This window comes from Peromyscus maniculatus, chromosome 7 (genome assembly GCF_049852395.1).
Source record: "Peromyscus maniculatus bairdii isolate BWxNUB_F1_BW_parent chromosome 7, HU_Pman_BW_mat_3.1, whole genome shotgun sequence".
In the NCBI taxonomy this organism is placed as follows: Eukaryota; Metazoa; Chordata; class Mammalia; order Rodentia; family Cricetidae; genus Peromyscus; species Peromyscus maniculatus.
In genome coordinates, this window is record NC_134858.1 from 118228711 (window position 1) to 118244179 (window position 15469).

Consider the following 15469-nt stretch of genomic DNA (forward strand, 5'->3'; position numbering starts at 1 on the left):
TCTAAAGCTTCTCAAGTCATGTTGATGCTGAATATCCCTGTCTGCCACCAACGAAGGGAAGAGAGTGACATGCGGAATGCCCCCTTGATATGCTGTAGATAGATATATAGATGATAAGTAGGTGGACAGAGTGATTGATGATGGATAGATAGATGGTAGATGAATGATAGGTGATAGGTAGACGATGGATTGGTAATGATAGATAGACAGACAGACAGATTGATTATGGGGAGTCTCTGCAAACTCCACGGCCAGCAGAGTAATGATCTATGTGAGCCAAGAAGGAAATCCAGTTCAACACCACTCAGTAGTCAGTGTTGGTTCAAGCTTCTAGCGTCTGACACTGGGCAGTTTGTTGTAGCTATATTTAAGCACAGCACACTTTTGGAAAAAAAAAAAGTTTTCTGATGATAATTAACTCAATCCTGTGTGTACAACAAAACTTAAGACATGTTTACATTGAAACTCTTTACAAGGTACACATTATCTCTTCCATAAAGATGGTTCTGTTGACTGAGAAACAATGCTCAAGGTAAGGGTCTAGGGAGAAGGACTGGGGTAGACACAGAAGTCTGTGGGAGTCAGGTGTGGCCTGGCCCTGCGGACAGCACAGAGGTCACAGAGGCTGTTGTACAGTACATGTGACATCTCCCGTAAGAGTGGGTTCTAATGACCGAGAAACAATGCTCAAGATGAAAGTCTAGGGGGGGAGAGTGGGGGACTAGCAATCGTCTGTGGGAGTCAGGTGTGGCCTGGCTCTACAGGTAGCTGCTCACCAGGCTGCTGACTCCACCCATTCCTCCCAGGGGGAACGCAGAGTATCTGTCTCTTCTGTTGAAGAAACAGCACTGCATGTTAACACTCCTGCTCTCCCTAGTGCCTGGCTGTGAGCACAAGGACCTTGTGCCCTCTACAGATAATAGATTGATAATAATGATAGATTGGTAGATGATAGATACAATAAATAGATGCTTGATTGATAGATTAGATTATTAGATAACAGACAAGCTCATTAAATAGCCCTTTGATATAGTTGCAGCTGATTTTGCAGTTGGGGAAACTGAGCCTGGGTTATCAAGGCCTGCGTCTAGGGTCAGGGCTGAGGATGCATCACAAACCTTGACCTCAGATCTTGAGCTCCCCTCTTTGTATCAGGCCACCTCTTTGTTAGCTCCCATAGGATTTCATCCCCCAGCACCTAGGGCTCTTGTGTTCCACATTGGAGAGGTGGTTCTAGTAGAGACCCGTCGCTCAGGTCTTGTCCCTATTCTAAGGGTCCACCATGGAAGCTCACAGGTTCCTGCTGCCCCTCATGCATGTGTGAAGGAGCTCCCTACTCTGCTAGGCAGCTGAACCAGCTGAACCACTGCTGTAGAGGAGATAGGATCACTATGATGACAGATGGTCAGCACAGGCCCTGGGGGAGCAGAGATTGTCACGTGATGTCTGTCTAACAGTGGCTCCATAGTCTCATCTAGTCTTTTCAGCCTAGTGGTCCCAAAGCTCTAAGGAAAACTTGTGCTGGACCAGTGGCAGGGCATGCTGAGATGAGGTGCATGCTGCCACCTTCACCAGTCAACTGGGATCACCTCCTCTAGGCACACCCACTTGTCTGCCGCATGCACTCCCAGGAATAATGTGCAGGAAAGGAAGGGCCGCTGGGGAAGTAACAAGCCCCCACCACCACCACCACCGCTCAGCTTCAGCTACACTTAGACGCCCAAGTGTATAGGTTCCTCAGAGTTCAAGTCTGTCCCCCAGTTTACCAAAAATTCATGAAGATTCAATCAGTTATCATTTTAAGTATATGAAAATCAATACCTAAAAACAACAAAAAAAGAATACATTTCCCCCAGCAGGCAGGACAACTGGAGAGCAAAAATACAGATTTACAGACCCAATATTATCTAAGGATAGAGATGTGCTATGCAGAGATGGGTTCTAGGCTTAGAGTGTTTTGTTTTGTTGTTTTGCAGACTCTTGACTTAGGCTGACATCTTGGTTCATTACTGCTTTCAGGCCCCCGTTGTCCTTTCCTGCCTGTCCACCTCACATCTTTGTTGGTCTCCTATGGTTCCTGACCCTTCCCGGACCCTCCAATCCTTTCCCCACTCAGCAGCCCAGCTACCCTGCTATCACAGTACTTGTTCTCAGCGAGACTCGGTCTGTCTGTCTGTCTGACTGTCTTATTTTTAACTTGATTCCTAGGATCCAGCCCAGGTTTTTATTGTTGATTGGATAAACACATCTTGTCCTCGTTTGTAGGACAGGGATAATCATACTGCCTTTCAGAGTCTCGAGGCTTGAATTATGCAGCGTAAGCTTCGCGAACAGCAGGAGCTCAGCAAATGTTAATTAGCATATCCCCTGTAACAAGCTTCAGGAAAATCAACTTCACAAAATACTGTCCATCTGCTGGGGCTGAGAATGGTGAGCCCAACGCCTCGCAGCACACAGACGGGGATCTGTGTCCACAGCTGGTGCCCTTCGAGCTGTGCAGAATGTCAGTGGGGGCGGGGGGCACTGCATGGGCTGAACCCCAAGTTCCCATTTTTAAGGTCAATGTAGCTGACATCTCCCATGATCCAGTCACTACCAGTCTCTACAACACACACGCACGCACGCATGCATGCACGCACGCACGCTTGCGTTAGACCTCACAGGGACCTCCCCCTGTTGCATCTGTCCCTGCTTGTGACACTACTGCCAGTTTGGTGACTTTAATGCAACTTTTTCTGTAGACCTTAGGGTTTCTGGGTCCCGCCCAACAGCAGCAGAACCCCTTTAAAAGCATGGTTTATTGCCATGCTTGGAGTCAGACCCCAGCAGTAGGTAGATTTACCCCCAAGCTGGCCTGAATGGTTTCATTTTGGCTGGGTGTAAGTGGACCAGTGCTGCTTGAGAAACTGCTGAAGAATGAGCTTGTAGATCCCGGGGTCAGTCCCAAAACTGTGTGGCAATTAGTTGTACAAAAGGGCCGTGCTGCTTCTTTAAGTGGCTGCTCTGGTCCCTCAGACCCCATTGGTCAGCCTTCCAAACTGTGGTGCTTGGAGCCTGGAAATGAGCACCAGCTTTCCCAGCTCCGGGCAGGGGCCATCCCAGTGCTTCTGGGAGAACATCCTGGCCGGGTGGTTCTCGGAACTACTTACCTCTAGGGCATGACACTCCTGAAAAAGGACTGCGAAGAAAAGCCAGAGACTGGCCTGAGTCTAAAGGCAACATTTCAGTAGCCAAATCCCCCCCCCCCCGTGCCCTTCTGTACCCAAGTCTACAGTAGCTTCCTTCTGGATCCCTCCTGGCTCCAGAATTCTGTGGTTCCATATGTGTCGTGACACATGTTACCATGGACAGTGGTATCACCTATCATTTCCTGATGGGAATATCATTTCCTATACTGCTTTTTGAAGACCCAAGTTAGCAGACTCTTGCATTAGAGACCAATTTGCATATCTATTGTCCTGGGACATCTTAATTGAAGGCATCTTAGTTTATTATCACAAGTAGCTGAGTTGTGTTTTACTTTTAAAGAGGGTCTTAGCCCAGCAGACCTCTCCCACATATGTAGTGGGCATGGAGATTTGACTAAGTTAATAAGAAACTGATGTCAGGACTTGAAAGATAGCATCACAGTTAAGAGCACTGGATCTCCCAAAGGATCCAAGTTCAATTCTCAGTACTCACATGGTGGCTAACAACGTCTATAACTCCAATTCCAGGATACCTGATACCTTCTTCCGGTCTCTGTGAGCACCAGGCAGGCATATGGTACTCAGCATGAGTGCAGATAAAACACTCACACACATAAAACATTTTATTGAAGGAGGAACAAATGGCCCACCGGTTCCACATGGACCTAGAATCCCAGTTAGTGCTGGAGACAGAGCTCTTTTGACCATTGTCTCTGGGGTTCTCAGATGTAAGGTGCTGGTGATGAAGTTTTTGTTGACGTGCTGCTGTTGATCTCAAGTATCACTATACAAGTGTGCTTCGCCTTTGTGAAGTGGGTCCCCATCACGTGAACACACCAGGTGGCATTTTATGTCAGAAGCATGTCTTTAGCTTGACATAGGGGTGTCATGCCTCATTTCTAATTCTGTATAACTTCCACTTTGGGGAAACAGACTCTAGCCATCCAGCTCTTACCCATAGTGCTTGAGCAGGTGAGGTTTCCCTTCACTCAGCATCACCCATGCCCAGTGTGACCTGCGGGGCAGGCATAGGGACTGCCCCCGGGCAGATAGGCAGAGCCTGGCACTGTCCCCCATTATAGGGGCCTCAGAGCAGTTTTCCCGTGAGGCAAACATGGACTGAGAATGAGAAAAAAAAACCTTTTCCAGACCTCCAGTGCAGGCGCAGGCCTTCACCCTCTGAATCACAGGGGTCGTTGGAGAAGCTGTCACCCCAGCACAGCAGGAGGAGGAGGCACAGACAGGGAGAATTTGAAGAGAGAACCAGACACGCTCTCAGAGCTTGTAAATGGAAAGAGCTAAACCTCAGATCCCTGGCTTGGAACGCTTGTTCCACAGAAGCCCCAAAACAAGATGCCCTGGGGAGGTAGGATGATGGGACATCAGAGGGACAGGAAGGAAGGAGCACCTTGGACAAAGCTAGCCAGAAATCTTCTCTGAGTTACGAAAACACAAAGCAAGCAAATTGTCATCTGACTTCCACAAGTGCATCCATATTTACACACACACACACACACACACACACACACACACACACACGCACGCACGCACGCGCGCGCACACACACACACACACACACACACAGCAATAATAATAAAACAAAACATTTCAAAATAAATTTTAAATGCAAGTTACAGTAGAGTGAGGCCCCTTTTGACTGACACACTGGATGATTAAAAATAACAGTAAGTGATGTTGGTGAGAGTTCAGGAAAGCGAGCAGCATGACACACACAAAATGGTGTCAGCATTTATTAGCAGTGTGGTGACTTGGTACCCAGAGCAATCTAAGTGCCCATGGCCAAGGACTCAGGAATTGTTCTTCAGTCATTTATCTTACGAAGAATGGGGCACTGACCCAGGATGAATTCTAGGGTAGTTCATCAGGTGTTGTGCATATGTTGGAAGCAACCTAAGTATCCACCAGCAGGGGGCCTTAGGGACATGGAAGTTGAGGTCCAGAAGGCAGATGGACAGCGCCGCTAGAGCTGGATCAAGGTGATGAGTGTGATCCTGGCAAGTTGAGGTTTTGTGGTGTACCCCATGCCTTTCGTCCCCTCCTCCATCTCCCCTTCTTCATTCTCCTCTTTTCCTCCTCCTCCATCTTTTCCTCTTCCTCATCCTTTTCTCGATTGCTTCTCGCCTTCTCCTGTCACACACACCCCACCCCACATCAACTGGAAGACTATCTTGTCTTCGGAAAGTGAGAAGGCAGAGGAGTCAGAGTTTCAAGCTCGTAGAAAGGATTATGGAAACAACTGGAAGAAACAGGAGGGTCCCTGGGGCAGCTGGGCTCCTGGGTGGAGCGGATGGGAACCTTCATATGAAGTGCGTGTGTGAGAACACAGCAACCCTGAACTCATGAATACAGAATGGCAAATCCTTCCTGTCATGGCAGTCTGTAACTCCTTCCTGTGCAAAGGAGAGATCTGTTCATGGCAGTCTGTTCACAAACCATACCCTACCCTTTATGTAAGTACCCAGTCAGGCCCAAGTGGCTCTGGGGTTTGTGGGAGTCCTCTTTCCCCTTTTGGCCTGCTAGCCACCAGTCCAGGAGGGGAAAGAGGCAGAAAGGGTGACAGAAAGCTTTGGTGGCCCAAGAGCATGAATGGAGACAGCCCTCTGGGAGAGATTTCAGTGAATCAACTCAGCTTTATTTCAGAGTATAAGGAATATATAGGATTGGGGAGCTTGGGGACAACCCCTGATTTGCATTAAGTGGCACGCTCCTGTCATAAGGCTTAGTGTGTGGCAGTGGGGTCCTACAGCAGAGTCCCTAGGACAAGTCTCCTTAGCAGGGATCTGTGCCAAGGGCCAAGCTAAAGATGAATCAGGCATCTGGTTAGAGACAGCTTCTAGATAAGGGCAGAGAGAGGAGGAAGGCTTGCTGGGGAGGAAAGGAGTTCCATATTGCCAAGCTTGGAGAAAGCTGCCAGGATATGGCAGACTGCGTCTTCTAGCCAGCTAGCAATGTGTTCCAATAGGGGTTTACATTGAACCCCCATTTCAAGAGTTTCTAATGAAGCCATGAATTTTTCTGTGAGCTAAAGATTGCATATGAATCTCAAAGAGGACTGGGAGGATGGAGGGAAGAAAAGGGGGCTAATTCCAACCATAATAAGAGCAAAGAAAAAAAATGTGAAGTTAAAACTTAGCAAGAAAACTGCAGATCTCTGAGAAATGGAGCCATGTGCTGGAAGGAGAGGCAGCTTAGAGATGACTTCTTCCAAAATTAGGTTAGAAGTTCAATGTAATTCAGAACAGGAAATCAAACCAGATGTTAACATCCCCAGAAGACTCCCAACATCAAGATCATCTGATGGAAGAAAGTCAAAAATAGTGTAGAAATGTTTGGAAAAGTTAAGGGAGGGCTGGAGAGGATCGCCTAGCAAGACATTGTGTATAAGCTTTAAGGCCACAGTAGCTAAATTCATGAGGTATTAGGAAATAATCCACAAGTAGAGCCTAAAATATATTAAATGTAAATCATTTTATTTCATGATTCCTACTCATTCCCCACCTTAACTGGGAAAAAGATGCTGTGAGGCTTTTTAACATGCAGTGGGGGAGGCACTGTGGTGCCGCCCCCCCCCCACACACACACCATGGCACAGGTGTGGAGATAGACTTGCAGAAATCAGCTCTCTCTGTGTGAGTCCCAAGGAACAGCTCAAGTCTTCAGGTTTAACAGCAAGCCTCTTTACCTGCTGAGCCATCTCGCCGAATTGAGAGCCACAGTGGGTTTTTGTTGTGTTTTGGGGTTTTTGTTGTGTTTTGGGGTTTTTGTTGTGTTTGGGGGGTTTTGTTGTGTTTGGGGGTTTTTGTTGTGTTTTGGGGTTGTTGTTGTTGTTCATTTTCAGGTGATTGGTAATGGGAACCACTATTCACTTGCTTAGGAAGGGTGTGGGGGACATGGGAGGAGAACGCACTCAGACTCTGATAAGAGAATGAATGTGTACCCCACTGTGCAGACCCCAGCAGCAAGCAGAGGCAGCAACAAAATGGAGGTGGCTAACTCCTTCCACGAGGAGTGGGGACCCAAAGCTGGAGGTTCAATCCCCGCTCATGTACATTTGTTCAGCGAATACTCACTAGGATGTTCTAAGAGCTGTAATGCATTGTGGGTAAAAGGGGACTGCTTCCTGGTTGGTGCACTCACCCTGATAACCAGGCAGGCATGGGTATGTTTCCATGAAGAAGCTATAGAATTGAGATGAGGAAGTTTAGGCGGAAGCCTGGAGGATGGGTGCTGGAGAGCAAGAACCTCTGGCCAAGTGGGTTGAACTGAGCCCGGGGAGGAACAGAACAAGGGTCAGGCAAAGATACCCAGGAAGGGTCAGTCTGGGAAGTAACAAGGTCACCCAGGCTGCTCGGGCCACCTCCTTACCCACTGAATATAGAGGGTGACTTTTCAGCCACCCTGGGTTTCTGCACATACCTTGGTGGTGGTATGGCCACAGTGAGCGATACAGAAACCTTAACAATCAGCTTCAATCACGGGTGACAGACCAGCTGTCACACACAAGCAAGACATTTCCGTGGCCACGGTCACCTACTGGGCCAGGGAAGAAATTCCTGCCTGCTCTTCACCTGCCTGAGAAGCCGGGTCAAGGATAGCAGCACAGTGGCCCAGTGGTTGAGAGTGCATGTGTACTGCTCCTGCCAAGGACCTGAGTTTGGTTCCCGGCACACACATTTGGTGGCCCACAACTGCCTGTAATTCAAGCTCCGAGGGTTCTGATTCCCCCTTGTGGGTTCCACAGCACCTGCACTCATGTGCACATACTCACACATGGACACACACACATACATAATTACAAATAGAACTTTCTTAATTTTTAAAAAAGAACAAGCTGGATAATGCCTAAAGAACTCCAGCTAAGGTTGTCCTCTGGCACACACACACACACACACACACACACACACACACACACACACACGCATGTGCACCCATACACACATGCACACCTGCACACACCCCTCAGTTCTTCCTAGAGGTCAGCTCTCCTCTGATCTCTGATATGTGTGGTTGTATCTGCTTATTACATGTGCTAATTTATTAAGATCGTGTCCCAACTTCATCACACATTTCTGTAGTTCCGTCTTTCATGAAGTCTCTTCAGAGGCATGGGTCTGTCGGGGAGCGCATTTTCATGGGTTTTTGGAGGTACTGCCAAGGCCCTTATGTTCATGAGAACTGAAACACACATTCTCTCAGCTCTTTGTGGGGACATGTGGAGTGTCTTTTCTTACCTTTGAAAAGGAGACAAACCCGTGAAATTCAGGCATTTGGGGACCAGTTTCCTTGTTGTTGCTGTGCCAGTTGAAAGCATTTCACAGACAGCACCTGTAATTTGAGGCAGAAAGTGGTGGGCAGACTCTGGGTCTGGGTTCTGCTGTGGTGTGCATTCTTTTTCACTATGGTGAGTGTGTGCCGCTCAGCACTGGTGGGCTCAGGCCAGGAGTGCATCTCTGGATAGCTCTGAGCTCTGTTGTGTGGCTTGGTCTCACCCTGACCTTGGTGGAGGCTGTAGAAAGACGGGGTTCCCTCCCCTTGACCCTTCTTTGGTTCATCTTTTGCTCACTGACCTGACTGCCCCTCAGAATTTTTTAAATTAGTTTTTATTTTATGTGTGTGAGTAGCTACAGGTACATAAGTGCACCATATATGTGCTGGGTGCCCGTGGAGGCCAGAGGAGGGTGTTAGATCTGACAGGACTGGTGTTGCAGGCAGTTATGAACCACCGGTTAGGTGCTGCTGCTCAGCAGTGAGAGTTCTTAACTGTGAGTGACAGCTGCCTCTCCAGCCCTGCATCACTTTCTGTGAACACTGGGTCCAGGGATCTCTACCCACGGATAGTGGAGTGGCAGGATGGTGGGAAGGACACAGGCTTTGGGGACCAGGATTTCTAGGCTCACATTCCTCCTCTGTGCCTTCATCTTTAAAGATGGGATGAAAATATCCGCCTCGTAGGGTGAAGGCTGAAGGCTGGACATGTCTACTAGACTATTCTGAATTCTGTCTCATGCGCTTCCTTTTTGGAAACCAAATTGCTCTTTCCTCTTTCTTTATGAAATGATATTAGCAAAGTCACTATTTGCAAGGATTGCTGATACATAGAAATATCTGGTGCCAGGCTGGAGAGATGGCTCAGCTGTTAAAGGCTGGGCTCACAACCAAAAATATAAGAAATATCTGGTGCCAAGAATGAACCCCCCTCCCCGTGTGTGTGTGTGTGTGTGTGTGTGTGTGTGTGTGTGTGTATCTCTCTGTCTCTGTATCTTTGTCTCTGTGTCTGTCTCTTGTGTGTGTGTCTGCATCTCTCTCTCTTTGTCTCTGTCTGTCTCTGTCTCTGTCTCTGTCTCTGTCTCTCTCTCTCTCTCTCTCTCTCTCTCTCTCTCTCTCTCTCTCTCTCTCTCGTGTGTGTGTGTGTGTGTGTGTGTGTGTGTGTGTGTGTGTGTGTGTGTTTCTTCAGGTCCTATCTACCCTGATTTTTTTTAAACAGAGTATCTCCTTGATCTGGGGCTTGCCCATTAAGCCCCAGGGATCTGCCTGTCTCCACCCCCCCACCCCCCAGTAGGGGTTATACACCTGACTTTTCCTAAGTGATTTCTTAGGCTCGAACTTGGGTTTTTACACTTGTAGGGCAAGTATTTGTTACCTGATCCATCTCCTAAGACTCCACTATGTGACTCTCACAGGTCAGCCTCAGCCTCGCCGTCATCTGTGGGTGAGTCAGGACGCAGCTCTCCACAGACTTTTTACCGCTTTATTAATGAATGATGAGGCCGAGAGGCCTGAGAGTGTCCAGCTGTCCTGCCCCTGTGCCACTGTGGTTCCGCTGAGGGCTCTCCCTGCAGGTCACCTCTGCATCCTGTGTGTGAGCTTCTGCCACATTGTTTGTGTGGCACACATGGTGGATTTTGATGTTTCTGTGGGGCTGCAACATAGTCTGAATCCTAGGAGCAAACACTTGGACTCTCAGAGGTGACATCGGTCCTGGGGGCTCCGAGAGTGTGCCTCCCAGCAGACACATCTCATGGTGAATCAGCAACTTAATTCACCAGCCTCGCCTAAGCTAAGGCATGCTGGGATTCCATTTGCATTCCTCAGGGGAATCATGGGTATGTACTGGGCCCACAATACATTCTACTTCTTTGATTGCTAAAAGGTTGGGTTTGGGTACACATTTGTGTGCTATTTTTATCCCAACTGTTGTTCCGGTGACCACAGTGTCTGTGGGGCCAACCTCCCTGGTCTGAGGAGCCCCCTGTTCATGAGTTGACCACCTGCACGGGTTTGCCTCTTCCTTTTCTGATGGCAAGACAGTTGAGTTTGATCCATCTTGTAATTAATACCTGGAGGGATGTAGGTGGCTATAGAGATGCACCCTTTCTGGGCTCTCAAATCCTGCTTTGTTTATTACACTCAGCCTGTTCTCCAGAGTTGTGTATAAGATGCTAAAGAAGCCCTTGGCTTTTTATTCCTGCTAAAGACAGGGCTCCCTGCCAGCCACTCCTGAACATCTACCTCTCCTCATCAAAACCCAATCCAGTGCTAAGAAGAACTTTCATGGCAAACTTTCAGAAAGTCATCTTGATTGGTCACTCTTCACCAGGCAGGGACAGGACGTTTGCACAAGGAGCAGAGTTAGCTGTGGAAGTCCCCTGATGGCTCAGGCTAAGCCAGTGAGTGGCCAGAGCTTGGGTCAGGGGTCCTGCTCCTCTCATTAAGGACTCAACTTCCCCACCCCCACCCCCACCCCAGGTCCAAGGAAACCGGCCACTTCCAGGTCATAGATTCCAGCTTACACTTCCCAGTGGGCATCAACTGGAACTCCAAACAACAGAATTTCTTTTGGTTTTGGTTTGATTTAGGTCATTTTCCTCAGTTGGAGTCTACTTCCTTCTGATGTGGTCCAGGTCTTTAAACCTTTGACCTGGCAAGTGAAATGTGAGGCCCCCTCCCCCGACAGAGAAAACCCACCTCAAACTGCATGGCAAGTCAGTCCACCCTGGAGGGCCAGGACAGTGAGTTAGTGTGACAGGCGGTAAGGGTGGGGTCAAGGCAGGCCAGGAGGGCAAGGACTCGCTCCATTTCCTTCACTGCCTCACCCCTTCACTCAATGCTCTCGCCTCTGAACTCTCTGTTGCTTTTGTTGAAGGGGGAGTGTTGCCCAAAGCCTCCTCTAATGAGGCAGAACCAGAAACAGAATCCATTCCAAGGAGCAGCTTTTCCCAAAACCAAGCTGGGGGCTGGGGGTTTGCTCAGTGGTTAAAGTGTCTGCCACACACACAGCAGATGTGAGGACTGGGGTCTGAATGCCCAGAAGTGGACAGAGTGACCTTCCTGTAACTCCAGCCTCCAGAAGCTGGACACAAGGGATCCCCAGAATAAGCAGAGTAGAGAAACTGGTAGTGTCAGAAAGCTCAGGGTTCAACTGGGAGACCCTGCCTCGGTAGATAAGGTGGTGAGCATGTGGTCAAGGAAGATTCCCAGTGTCAACCTTGGGCCTCTGCACACCTGCACACCTGCACCCACAGACATGCACAACATATGGGGGGGGACTTTTCTAAAAAGTAGTTGGCCTCCTCTTTAGACTCGGTGATCTGTCACGGGATCAGCCATAGCTGCAAGGGAAGCTAGGAAATACTGCTTCCTGTTTACCCCGAGAGAGGAGAACAAGGGAGGCCGGCTTGAGCTTGATGTGTGATGTGTGAGCTAGCACACAGCACCCAACGAGCCTCAGAAGAGTTCTTTGTCGGTACTCCCATTGTATGGATGACTACAATAAGTTCTAGAACTGAGGAGTGGCCTGGCTAAGGTCCCATAATAGACAAAGCTAGCATCTGGCCAGGTCTCCTCTAACTCCACATACAGAAAGCCACCCTCAGGACCACACTGTAGATGCTATTTCACAGGGTTGTGAATAAAGTGGTATTGAGAAAATAAGATATCATCTAGGAAATAAAGTAATTGATAGTAAAGACAAAGCACAGATAGCTTCCCCTCAAGCTCTGCATACTCCCTCCATCCCCATGACCCTGGGGTTATTCACTGTAAGTCACCAAATCAAAGCTGAGTCATACCAGCCCTCCTCTAGGTTCCCTGGTGCTATGTAAATTCTTTTATTTTCTAGATTTAATCTGTTTAGTGTGTATGAATGTTTTGCCTGTGCCCAGAGAAGTCAGAAGAGGGCATTGAATCCCCTGAAACTTTGCGGTTTTGATTGTGAGCTACCATGTAGGTTGCTGGATGTTGAACCCTGGTCCTGTTAAAAGCAGCCAGTACTCTTAACCACTAAGCTATCTCTTCAGATTTCTTTAACATCCTACCCTTTCAGTAGGGGTGTGTGTGTGTGTGTGTGTGTGTGTGTGTGTGTGTGAGAGAGAGAGAGAGAGAGAGAGAGAGAGAGAGAGAGAGAGAGAATGTATGTTATTACAGACTTGACCTCATGATGGGTGCCAGGATAATGTAGAATTTCTGTGTCTTTGTTAATGTGCTGTTCTTGTCTTCTGTCCCCTTCTGTTATTGGGCCAAACAGAAGTGTTCTGCTGTTTCTCTCTGCAACATCTCCACAGAAGTCCTGAAGGTCATCAATGCTACCGAGGAGCTGATTGCGGAGTCTGCAGGGCCCTGGGAGATCCCACCAGTACCAACTGACAGAGACACGGGGATGTTTCCTCTTGGGACAGACCAAGTGAGACTGGACAAGCAGCTGACTTCCTTGGAAGAAAATGTAAGAGGGTGTGAATGTGCTAGTGAGGGTGAGCATGTGTGAAGGAGAGAGAATAGTAGCTGCTCCCAAATCATGCAAGGACGTGAACCACCACTGTGGCTAGTGTGTCCTTGGGGAAAGGCTGAGGCGGGCTTCCCAGAAGCAAGGATGAAGTCAGGAGTCAACAAGTGACTGTGAGAAAGAGGGATGGGGAGCAAAGCTTAAGAGGAACCCCTCTGTGCTTTGTGCTTGTTGTCAATTACGTTAGCTGGGAAATGGCGTCTGCAGTGTGGTCCCAAGGGTGCCTTCTGTATGAGGAATTAGACCTGGCGAGACTCTAGCTCTGTGTGTTATAGACCTTGGCCTGGTCACTTCCCCTCCTTAGGGAAGATGGTGTAGGGAAGGGAAGAGGCGAGAAGCCAAAGCAGCTTCAGCCTGATGATAGGGAGGGTGCTGAGGAAAAAGTTAGAGGCCGGGGAGCTGGCTCAGTGGCTACAGTGCTTGTCACACAAGTGTGAGGAGTTTAGATCCCCAGAAATCCACAAAATGCCAGGTAGATGTAGTGGCCTACACATAATTCCAGCCTGTAATTCAGAAGGCAGAGACAGGGGTCCCCAAGTAAGCTGGCTGGCAAAACTAGCTATCTTGACAAGTTCTGGGTTTGGTTGAGAGACCCTGCCTCAGTGAATAAGGTAGAAGCGCGATGGAGGAATGATTGCTGACGTCAACCTTGGGCTCCCACATACGTGTGTATTCACACACACATGCAAAACATGTGCACACACATAGACACAGAAATGGAGAAAGAAAAGAATATTCTGTGGTGTGTGCTAAAGTAGAGCAAGGCTTTCTTCAGGACGTTGTGACAGGTAGGCAGAGACACCTTGGGCGGGGAGATTGAGCCCCTGATAAGACCTTGGTGAGTAAGAATTGATAGTTGAGGATCAGGGAGGGGGTGAGTAGTTGGAATTTTCTTTGGGTTGCCAACCAGCTCCCAAATAAAGACACGGAGACTTATTATGAATGCTCGGCCTTAGCTTAGACTTGTACCACTAACTCTTTAAACTTCATTTAACCTGTTTCTCTTCATCTGCATTTTGCCTGGGGCTTTTAACCTTTTTTCCTTCTGTATGTCCTACTTTCCTGCTTCCTCTGTGTCTGTCTGTCTGGCCCCTGGCATCTCTTTTTCTTCCTCACTCCTCCCCTAACCCCCAGCCTAAATTCCTCCTCCTCCTGACTCTCCCTGCCTAGAAGTCCCGCCTCCTCCCTTACTGTTGACCATTCGGCTTTTTATTAGACCAACTGGGTGCCTAGGTAGGCAAGGTAAAAACAGCAACACATCTTTACATAATTAAACAAATGCAACACACCTTTGCATAGTTAAACAAATGTTCTGCAATGGGCTGAGGAGATAGAAAATGCCCAAAGAAACCTTAAGGAATGATCAAGCAAACCTAACCAGATTCCTGCTGAAGACAGGCCAGGGTGGTGCAGGCATCATTTGGGGACAAGAAGAAGACAGAAACCTAATGAAATGTGGGTGATCCGCTGTCAGGGATAGGGTTCCGGTCAAAAGGATTAGGCAGGATTCTTTAGATAGTTCTTGATCTAAAAGCTTCACAGGTGAGTCTGGGAGATGGTTCTGAGCCTCCACTAAAATGTGGGCAACCAAGAATCTTTGTTGAGGGGAGTATGTGGAAAACCGACCACATACAAAAGCGTGGCCCAGATAGAGTCCTTCCACTGCCGGATGAGGGTAGCTGCTAGAAACACCTCGGTTCAGGGCTGGGGAATATCTCCGTGCATGAAGTGTTTACTGTGCAGCATAAAGACCTGAGTTATGTATGCTAGATTCACATAGAAAAGCCAGACACGGTGGCATGTTGTAATCCTGGAGACAGGTAGACACCTGGGGCTTGCTAGTCAGTAAGCCTAGCTGGGTAAGTTCCTGGTCAGAAACCCAGTCTCAGCATTCAAGACAGATAGTAACTGAGAAGTAACACCCCAGGCTGCCCTTTTGCATGTGCATGTACACACACACACACACACACACACACACACACACACACACACTGACAGTAGTCATTTTTTCTCTTTATTTAGAACAAGGACAGCACACCTTTCTTCTAAAACCATATTGGAAACTACATGGCCTGTGTGCAGTTTCATGGCATAGAATGATTATGTTGTTATTTTGTTGGGGTTGGGAGGGCTCACTAGTATTTTCAGTTCAAAACGTGTCCACTTATCCACTGATGCAGGGTGTCAGAAGCCCCAGTGTGGATAGATATGTGGTTTCTAGGCTGGGTCTGCAGCCAACTGCTCCCTTCTTCATCCCAACTCCAGCTCTGTCCCGTTCTCCAGAATGAACTGCATGCCTCGGCTCCCCCTCCCTCCCCCTCCCCCTACTCCACCCTTCTTCCAGCTGTTCACCTCCACCTCAGAAGAGAAGGGTACCCATGCTCCTTTGAATTAATTCTGTAAGATGTTGAATAAGAATAGGAAAGATTCTTCCCCTGCATCTCTCTAATCCAGCAGATCACAGGTGGGGGGGGGGGGCGCT

General features: G+C 48.4%; 1 protein-coding gene across 3 annotated transcripts in view; it reads left to right on the plus strand.

The window, feature by feature from the left end:
- Myrip (myosin VIIA and Rab interacting protein) overlaps positions 1-15469 on the plus strand; it is a 192828-nt gene that overhangs the window by 160475 nt on the left and 16884 nt on the right. For all 3 annotated transcript variants that reach the window (XM_015985631.3, XM_076577376.1, XM_042282005.2), the window contains one exon: positions 12733-12927. In XM_015985631.3, coding sequence (XP_015841117.3) covers positions 12733-12927 — 195 coding nt within the window. The remainder of the gene's footprint in view (positions 1-12732; positions 12928-15469) is intronic.